This window comes from Drosophila kikkawai, chromosome 2R (genome assembly GCF_030179895.1).
Source record: "Drosophila kikkawai strain 14028-0561.14 chromosome 2R, DkikHiC1v2, whole genome shotgun sequence".
In the NCBI taxonomy this organism is placed as follows: Eukaryota; Metazoa; Arthropoda; class Insecta; order Diptera; family Drosophilidae; genus Drosophila; species Drosophila kikkawai.
Window position 1 is genome coordinate 5,769,291 of NC_091729.1, and position 10,431 is coordinate 5,779,721.

The 10,431-nt window shown below is 45.4% G+C and overlaps 2 protein-coding genes across 2 annotated transcripts; both read left to right on the top strand.

Moving 5' to 3' along the window:
* The first annotated feature begins 949 nt into the window (after nucleotides 1–949).
* On the top strand, nucleotides 950–1,429 carry LOC121503180 (uncharacterized). Its single transcript, XM_041777398.1, has one exon. It carries the CDS (start codon nucleotides 950–952, stop codon nucleotides 1,427–1,429), a length of 480 nt encoding a protein of 159 aa, XP_041633332.1.
* A 1,698-nt stretch (nucleotides 1,430–3,127) lies between these two features.
* LOC121503179 (uncharacterized) lies at nucleotides 3,128–3,607 on the top strand. Its single transcript, XM_041777397.1, has one exon. It carries the CDS (start codon nucleotides 3,128–3,130, stop codon nucleotides 3,605–3,607), a length of 480 nt encoding a protein of 159 aa, XP_041633331.1.
* Nucleotides 3,608–10,431: the final 6,824 nt, after the last annotated feature.

Genomic DNA, 10,431 nt, shown 5'->3' on the forward strand with positions numbered 1-10,431 from the left:
CAGGTGAATATCGGTTTGATAGACACCACCTTCTCCTCAGAGAAGGTCCTCCGCGCGGTGCCTCCTGGAAAGTCAGGCGTGTAAAGCGACCCGTGCCCACTGACTATAAGGTTTGCAGCTGAGGGGTTAAACCAGCTGTGTTCGAACGGAGCCTTCCCAGGGCTTAGGGGCGAAGCCACGGTCAACCTTCCTTCAATGCCCCAAACCCCTCGGTCCCGCCGTGCTCACTCTGCCGAGCAACGCGGGCGTTTATGAAATATGAGTTCAACCAAAAAATCCGCTTCGGACCTCGTGGGGGAGGTAAAACCCCAACACATCGACGGAAAGCGAACTGGACGAGGAGGAGCTACTGCGCTCAGTCGATGAGACTTTAGCTCCGTCCAATACAGAGGGAAGTGCTAAGAAAGGCACACCTCAAGCGACACAACCAAAGCAAAGTAAAGCTGCGGCAAGCCAAGCTAAAGCGACCGGCGGACACGGAAAGGCAAAGCCGTTGACCCACCAGCAACGAAAGGCGCAGGCAAGCAAGGCCCATTTCATCCTCGCCAAAATCGCGAGGAATGAAAAGGAGGGCAAAGCCGACCCGCGTGACAAAGCCAGATTTCTTGCAGTGATCGAGGAATACGAGCGCTATCGTAAGGAGCATCCAGAGACGTCTTTGCCTCCCCAAGCAAAGCGCAACCGCTCACAAGAGGTGAGCGAGAGCGCTCCGAAGAGAGCCAAGGACGCAAAGGGAGCACCGAGACCGACCACTTTCGTCAAACCGGCGAAGAAGTTCAGCGAGGTGGGCCGAGACAGCCTCGCAATGGCACTTGTCGATGAGCTCAACGACGATGGGCGCCTTCTGATGGAGGAATGGGAGGAGTTCGAGAACCAGTTGGCGGAGATGGTAACTGACAAAATACTGTCCTAGCCAACGGGTCAGTCACCGTCCTTTGACTCCTCGAAAATGGTTAGGGGGCACCGGGCAATCAGGTGCGACGATGAGCTCTCGCGGGACTTCCTGGCGGATTGCGTTGCCAGACTAGGCAACGCATGGAGGGGGATAAGCATAAAGCTGGTCCCCGCCAAGGACATCCCAAGGAGACCCAGAGCTCGCATTTGGTTACCCAAGTGGCTGTCTAGCCATGAAAGGGTGCTCAAGACTCTGCAAGCAATGAACAAGGGAGTCGATATGGAGGACTGGGCCATCCTCAAAGCGGAACGGGAGATGAAGTCCAGCCAGCCATACCTGTTCCTGATAAACCAGCGCTGCCTAGAACAGCTGAAGGCAGCAGACATTAAAGTCCGGTACGGCATTAGGAAAGCCAAGGTAAAGGTCTTCCTAGACGAACCGGACGATATTCTGAAAGACGAAGTCGAGGACGCCAACAAGCTGATGGACGACTTGGCAATCGACGACAGCACCCCTAACATCACCCCGATCTAATGCCGACTGTCGTTCAGATCAACTTAAAGCGCAGCTCCCACGCTTCAGCTAATCTGGGTGTCCTTCTCCGGGAGAAGGACATCGACATCGGCCTCATACAAGAGCCATGGACAAGGCACAGGCAAATCTCTGGCATTATACAACATTATACACAAACTCGATAGGTAGGCCGAGGGCGGGTATAATCAATAAAAACAACCCTAATACACTTCTCTACCCCAATCTCAGCAACTTAGATCTAGCAGTGGCAAGATTCAAGGTGGCGGATGGGACAGCCATACTAATAGCCTCTGGATATATGGCCCATGACGAACCAGCACCACCTGAAGCTTTCAATAGGGTGATGCAGTGGGCCGAGGAGACTAAGACGACGCTCATTCTCGGGTGTGACGCCAACGCAAGGCACACACTGTGGGGAAGTAAGGAGACAAACGAAAGGGGTGAGTCTCTCTTCAATAGTATTATATGTTAGATGGTATAGAATTAGAGATATCACAGCATGCAAAGTATCTGGGAGTGATACTGGATGCGAAACTTTCATGGAAACAGAACATCAACGAAAGAATCAAGAAAGCAAGCATAGCATTCTATTCCTGTAGAAAGATGTTCGGAAAGAACTGGGGCATCCACCCCAGGATAATAATATAGCTTTACACAGCCGTTGTAAGATCCATACTCACATACGGAGCACTGGTATGGTGGCCAGCATTAACTAGGGCATACAACGTCCATAAACACACAAGGATACAGAGATCGGCATGCGCAGGAGCCACGGGAGCACTAAGATCATGCCCCGCAGCGGCACTAAATGCCATTCTGAACATAATACCGATAGAGCATTACATCAGGAACACTGCAGCAGAAAGTGCGTTACGACTAAAGGCTAGTCAAAGCTGGAAAGACTACCACACCGGGCACTGCAGGATTCTGAACGAGATAAACTATCAGACGACAGAAGACACAGACTACATGATAACCGAACTGCGATTCGGTAACACATACATCACTATATACCCTACAAGGGAATACTGGAAGAGAGGGAGAGTAACCGAACCGGATGAGGTATCACTCTACACCAGTAGTCGGCACGTCCCAAGCCCATGGGATAGGCAAAGGCTCTGCCGGCAGCGCTGCCAGCACACGGATAGCGTAAACTTCACACACACGGAACACACTCACGTCATTTTTGCTTCGTACCTCACTCACACAAATGCGCTTTTTGGTTGATTGTGATGGTGCCGAGCACTGCTCTACACCGACAGCTCAAAGATGAGCGGCGAGGTAGTGGCCGGAATCTACGCCGAGAGCTGTAAGGTGGAGGAAAATTACCACCTCCCAGAGTCAGCGATAGTTTTCCAGATGAAGGCTCTCGCGATATTGTAAGCTGCCGAACTTTCGCTAGATCGAGGCCTCCGGAATACCACGGTGAGGATACACTTAGATAGCCAGGCGGCGATCAAATCCCTCGCACAAGCACGGACGACGTAAAAACTAGTGGCCGAATATAAAAAGCCACTAAACAGACTCGCAGAAGACAACAGGGTACAAATAGCCTGGGTACCCGGACACAATGACATAGTCGGAAACGAGAAAGCCGACGAGCTGGCCAGAAAAGGGTCAGAAGAACACTCAGTAACAACAGATATCCAGATACTGTCCTAGCCAACGGGTCAGTCACCGTCCTTTGACTCCTCGAAAATGGTTAGGGGGCACCGGGCAATTAGGTGCGACGATGAGCTCTCGCGGGACTTCCTGGCGGATTGCGTTGCCAGACTAGGCAACGCATGGAGGGGGATAAGCATAAAGCTGGTCCCCGCCAAGGACATCCCAAGGAGACCAAGAGCTCGCATTTGGTTACCCAAGTGGCTGTCTAGCCATGAAAGGGTGCTCAAGACTCTGCAAGCAATGAACAAGGGAGTCGATATGGAGGACTGGGCCATCCTCAAAGCGGAACGGGAGATGAAGTCCAGCCAGCCATACCTGTTCCTGATAAACCAGCGCTGCCTAGAACAGCTGAAGGCAGCAGACATTAAAGTCCGGTACGGCATTAGGAAAGCCAAGGTAAAGGTCTTCCTAGACGAACCGGACGATATTCTGAAAGACGAAGTCGAGGACGCCAACAAGCTGATGGACGACTTGGCAATCGACGACAGCACCCCTAACATCACCCCGATCTAATGCCGACTGTCGTTCAGATCAACTTAAAGCGCAGCTCCCACGCTTCAGCTAATCTGGGTGTCCTTCTCCGGGAGAAGGACATCGACATCGGCCTCATACAAGAGCCATGGACAAGGCACGGGCAAATCTCTGGCATTATACAACATTATACACAAACTCGATAGGTAGGCCGAGGGCGGGTATAATCAATAAAAACAACCCTAATACACTTCTCTACCCCAATCTCAGCAACTTAGATCTAGCAGTGGCAAGATTCAAGGTGGCGGATGGGACAGCCATACTAATAGCCTCTGGATATATGGCCCATGACGAACCAGCACCACCTGAAGCTTTCAATAGGGTGATGCAGTGGGCCGAGGAGACTAAGACGACGCTCATTCTCGGGTGTGACGCCAACGCAAGGCACACACTGTGGGGAAGTAAGGAGACAAACGAAAGGGGTGAGTCTCTCTTCAATAGTATTATATGTTAGATGGTATAGAATTAGAGATATCACAGCATGCAAAGTATCTGGGAGTGATACTGGATGCGAAACTTTCATGGAAACAGAACATCAACGAAAGAATCAAGAAAGCAAGCATAGCATTCTATTCCTGTAGAAAGATGTTCGGAAAGAACTGGGGCATCCACCCCAGGATAATAATATAGCTTTACACAGCCGTTGTAAGATCCATACTCACATACGGAGCACTGGTATGGTGGCCAGCATTAACTAGGGCATACAACGTCCAGAAACTCACAAGGATACAGAGATCGGCATGCGCAGGAGCCACGGGAGCACTAAGATCATGCCCCGCAGCGGCACTAAATGCCATTCTGAACATAATACCGATAGAGCATTACATCAGGAACACTGCAGCAGAAAGTGCGTTACGACTAAAGGCTAGTCAAAGCTGGAAAGACTACCACACCGGGCACTGCAGGATTCTGAACGAGATAAACTATCAGACGACAGAAGACACAGACTACATGATAACCGAACTGCGATTCGGTAGCACATACATCACTATATACCCTACAAGGGAATACTGGAAGAGAGGGAGAGTAACCGAACCGGATGAGGTATCACTCTACACCGACAGCTCAAAGATGAGCGGCGAGGTAGTGGCCGGAATCTACGCCGAGAGCTGTAAGGTGGAGGAAAATTACCACCTCCCAGAGTCAGCGATAGTTTTCCAGATGAAGGCTCTCGCGATATTGTAAGCTGCCGAACTTTCGCTAGATCGAGGCCTCCGGAATACCACGGTGAGGATACACTTAGATAGCCAGGCGGCGATCAAATCCCTCGCACAAGCACGGACGACGTAAAAACTAGTGGCCGAATATAAAAAGCCACTAAACAGACTCGCAGAAGACAACAGGGTACAAATAGCCTGGGTACCCGGACACAATGACATAGTCGGAAACGAGAAAGCCGACGAGCTGGCCAGAAAAGGGTCAGAAGAACACTCAGTAACAACAGATATCCAGATCTCCCTGAACTCGGTCCAGACGGAAATTCATGACCATTTCAAACAAATAGCCAGCAAGGAATGGTCGACGAAGGCACAGAAGATCGAAATTATGCTGGCCAGAATTCAATAGGAAACGAACCGCAGAACTGATCTCCAAGAGCAATAAGGACATCAGGAGGGACACGGCAACCATCACCGGCCACTGGCCAATAGGCACGCAAGCCTGTAAGATGGGTCTACCCTACAACCCACAATGCAGAAGCTGCAAGGAACCAAGCGAGCAGGAGACACCAGAGCATCTGCTGTGCCACTGCCCGGCACTCAGCCCGATACTTCGGAGCACACCAACTCGAGTCACTAGGGGAAGTTGGAAGGCAGCCAGTAGCTGCCAACCTAGCTTACCTGAATGACACGGGCTGGTACTAAGTAGGGCGCAGACAACAGTAAATCGAGGGCGTGGATCAAAGCGGAGCTCAGCTCTAATTGGAGGCGGCCAGGGCGTCTTCACCACTTTTACCTGCCTACCTACCTTAGTCTTCAGAAAATATCGCATCAGTCCGAATCCACCTTAGGAAACCGTATCGATACTGTTTCATCGATTTACGGTACTCTGTTATCGATAGGAGATGATCAAAAAATTTAGAATGCAATGTTGATTTATTTGGTACTAAATCGAGTCGACTCAGTGACCAAACAAAAATGGGAGGAACAGCTCGATTATAAGACTTTGTGTCTTTTTTTCGAGCATGCGACCGCTCACACCACATTCTACTCCATAGATATACAGTGCCTGATAACAGTTTAGCGTTGCCACCACCCCAAGAGAGTATGTCTCCTCCTTTTAACCAAGATCAGCCTTCCACGTCACATGTTATGCATGCCACGTCATTGGATATGTTAATTCATTAATTCATTTTTCGAATTGTAAGCTTTTGGTCAAATTAGACAAGGTCCTTACTATCCAACTCTTCAAAAGACCCTTCTTGGTTGGGCTGTCTCGGCCAGATACAAATCGTCTGTTCCGAAACAAGTGGTGAATAGTTTTAGTTGTAGTGAAAAACCGTTAGTATCGTTTGATAGCACACTACAAAAGTTATGGTCACTCGAAAAAAGGCCATCCCCAAAGAAAATTCTATCGCCTGAGCATAAGTTATGTAAACACAGGAAAAATACTCAGGTTTTTGCCATCAGGTCGGTTTGAAATTGGGCTGCCGTTCAAGTCTGATCCAAATGGGTTAGCCAACTACTTTGAGGTTGCAAAACGGCGGTTTTTGTCGCTTGAGCGAAGGTTGTCTCAAGATCCTAACATGAAGGTACTTCGAACTCATGGAAGAATATCTCGCCTTAGGTCATATGTCGCCTACAGACAACGTGTTCTAAGGTCCTGTCTCAGGTGGCTTTAAATAACATCCTGATGGTTGGGCCGACAATTCAAGAAGAGTGGTTCTCCATTCTACTCCGCTTCCGGCTGCTCAGGTATGCCCTGACTGCCGATGTAAAGGAGATGCAGTTTCAAATTATAGTGTGGAGAAGAGACATCTCTGAATCCTTGAGATTATACAAGCTCAACACCGTAACATATATTACTGGACCAGCCCCCTTTCTTGCTATTTGGTGATTGAAAAGGTTTAGTGAATCTGCGAAACTTTCATTCCCTAGAGCTGCAAAAGTAATTGTATCCGAATTTTACGTCGAGGACATGCTAACTGGTGCTGCATGCGTAGAGTTAGCTCCTCAATCAAGTCTAAAGTGTCTCAGGTTCTTCAAACAGTGGTTTTTAAACTCACCTCACGACACTGTATCTCGGACTCAGAGTCAACTAAGGCGTTAGGAATACCTAAGGCATTAGGAAAATAACTTCAAGATCAAATTGACACTTCTGTCATGGGGTTCCGAGCGACAAAACGGAACATACTATCAGCGACATCGAAGCTGTTTGACCCCCTCGGCTTATTAAGTCCCATTGTTATTAAAGGAAAACTCCTATTGCAGGAACTTTGGCTTAATAAGCTAGATGGATGAGTCGATTCCGTTGCATTTGAAAACCGCATGGAATGTGATAAAAAGCACCCTGTCTCAAATTGATGAGATATCTATTCCTCGGTTCGTGCTTACTGACCCGAGGTCACCGCGACGAGCTTCGTCGGAGCTAGTCGCCACTTCCAGGCTCTTAGCGAACGGATCGAGGAGCAAGCAGAAGTGATTCACGAATTCGCTTCAAGAAACGAATGCCTTTTTGCTTTCACACCCCCTCCGGCTCCGCACATTGGCGGAATATGGGAGGCAGGTGTCAAAACTGGCAAGCACCTACTCTGAAGGTTATGATGGATGTGCTTACTAAGTATCGAGTTTTTGATGACACACGTTGTTATATGTACTCGGTGGAATGGCAGAAGCGTGGACTACCGCATGCTCATATCTTAATTTGGTTGCTGAACAAATTACATTCAAATGAAGTTGATCATCATCATCAGCTGAAATTCCTGATCCAGCCACAGACATTGTGACGACACAGATGGTGCATGGACCGTGCGGTGCATTAAATCCATTATCGCCTTGCATGGCTGATGGAAAATGTACAAAACGATATCCGCGACCGTTAGTTGCTGCAATAGTCACAGGGAACGATGGATGTGCAAAGTATCGTCGGCGTTCAAAAGAGGGAAATGGTCGAACTATCATAGTTAAAGTTAAAAATCAAGAGATTGGGATTGGAAACGAATTTATTGTACCATATTGCCCGCTGCTATCACGAATTTTCGAAACACATGCAAATGTTGAGAGTTGTCATTCGGCCAAATCAATCAAATATTTGTGCAAGTACGTAACAAAAGGCAGCGACATGGCTGTGTTTGGTATCGCGTCGGAAAATGCGAATGACGAAATCAGCAACTTCCAAATGGGCAGATACGTCAGTACAAATGAAGCACTGTGGCGATTATTGTCATTTCAAATTCATGAAAGATATACCACAGTTGTACATTTAGCAGTGCATTTTGAAAATTGCCAAAGAGTTTACTTCAGGGACCGTAATCATTATAAGGAATATTTTAAAAATTACTTTGTAATGATTACTTATCGATTTTTAATTTTTTAAATCAAGACTAATAATTATTTTTGAGCAAAAAAAAATAAAAATCACAAATAATCATTATGCTTGAGCAAAAAAAATAAAACTCAAAAATAATGATTATTCGTGATTTTTATTTTTTTGTTCAAAATAAAACTCACCAAGCTAGATCTTTTGATCCTTTAAGGATATTGCCAATATTGTCGTATGTCCTTATAAAGGAACCCTAGAGCAACAATTGACAACAACAACAACAACAAAATGTATTTTACCTGTGTTTGTTGCAATTATTTAATATTAGGTGAGTTTTATTTTGAACAAAAAAAAAAATAAAAATCACGAATAATCATTATTTTTGAGTTTTATTTTTTTTGCTCAAGCATAATGATTATTTGTGATTTTTATTTTTTTTGCTCAAAAATAATGTTTAACAATAGAAGAATAAATATAACAATTAAAATTAAAAATCATCAAGGATATTTATAGTGTATCCTTAAAGGATAAAAACGTGCTAGTCAAGCTTGTTCTATGTTGATTGGAAGTAATTGATTTATTCATTTAAAAATAGCGACAATAATCATTATTTACGGTCCCTGGTTTACTTCACTGAGGTTAATCCGGCACAACGAGCTGAGGGACCACCATCGGCCACATTGACTACCTTCTTTGCAATTTGTGAAGCAGATCCATTCGCTGCGTCGCTGATGTACATTAAAATGCCCAAGTATTCCATTTGGAATCAACAAAGAAATTCCAACGTCGCAAACAAGGAACCCCAGTTCCAGATTGGCCACAGGTGGTTTCCACTGATGCACTAGGTCGCATTTATACTGTTCATCCTAGAAATGATGAATGTTTTTATTTGCGACTGCTGTTGGTAAATGTACGTGGACCAAAATCATTTGCGCATTTGAAAACTGTGAATGGCCACCAATGCCAAACATATCAAGAAGCATATCAATTATTGGGTTTGCTGGAAAACGATTATCATTGGGATTTAACACTTGCGGATTCAGTTGATTTATCAAACGCGTACCAAATACGAACGCTGTTCGCAATTATTATCACCACATGTTTTCCTTCACAACCAATGCAGTTAAGGGGCCCATCCACAGTAGAACATGTTGGCCGAGCCGCTCGTCGAGCAAAAATTTCATTTGCCACCAACTAGTGCCAACATGCTTCCAAACATCATTTGCTGGGAAATCTTTGAGAAGTGAACATGGCAACGGACGACGTATATATCTTTTGAACCAAATAAGATAATAAAATAATTTAAACGCCATTTGACAGCAAATTGTTGTAAAATGTACATATTTATGGAAAATATGCCTCGCCCACTCATTCCCTTTTTTACAGGGTATCAAAGTGAAAAATTAGGTTTTTTTTTAATGAAAACAATTTTTTTTTAATATTTTTTATTTATGTTTTTATCTTTATTTTTATGTATTTGCTCAAATAAAAATAATTTTAAAAAAAGCAAAAAAAAAATCATGGCGATGGATAATATATTTTTTGTGCACTTTTGGCAATTAATGTTTGCTTCGAAAAGAAAAAAAGAAAGAGGAAGCGCAAAAACGGAAGCAAAATATGTGGATGAAAGAGTGGTGGCCTTGCATGAGGATCTCATCTATACCCTTTTTAGGGTATAGCCGCTGCTCCTTGCTTAGCTCCATGAACATTGTAGCCCACCCTTCAGCATAAATGCCAGCTTCGTCCCTCGGTTTCTTGGCATTCATGATGTCCAAATGAGGTACTGCCTTCTGCAGGAACTCGGATCCTTTTTGTGTGCCACAAAGATTGCTCATTTTGCAAGCAATAAATAAATTCTTGCATAAATTGTTTTGAGATTTTAGAGCTCCGCTACTACGTGTTGTCGCTACAAACTTTTGCTTCAAGTGATGTTCGTGCCAACATTGCCATCCATTGACGAGCATGTTGTTGCGAACACAAGCTAGATAGAATGATTTCTATTTCGTTCGAGCGGCTCGACCAACACGAAATTTGTACGCGAGCACTACCACTAACGATGAAAATTTCGTCGAGCTCAACATGCTCGGCCAACATGTTCTACTGTGGATGGGCCCCTTTATGGGAAGATATCGTACATCGGTTTCGCATTCAATCGCATAATCATCCAAATAACTGCTAAAATCCACAATAAAAGATTGGTTCTGATTGAGGATCAATGCTTGACTATTTCGAACAAGTTACTGATTGAAGTAGGAATGATTGCGTCAATTCGATCAATGCACGATGCATTCAACCAAGAACTAAATCAAGAACTGCAATACAATGTT

What these genes read in the sequence shown, in the direction of transcription:
- LOC121503180 (XM_041777398.1), top strand. Translation starts at nt 950, where the DNA reads ATGGTTAGGGGGCACCGGGCAATCAGGTGCGACGATGAGCTCTCGCGG.
- LOC121503179 (XM_041777397.1), top strand. Translation starts at nt 3,128, where the DNA reads ATGGTTAGGGGGCACCGGGCAATTAGGTGCGACGATGAGCTCTCGCGG.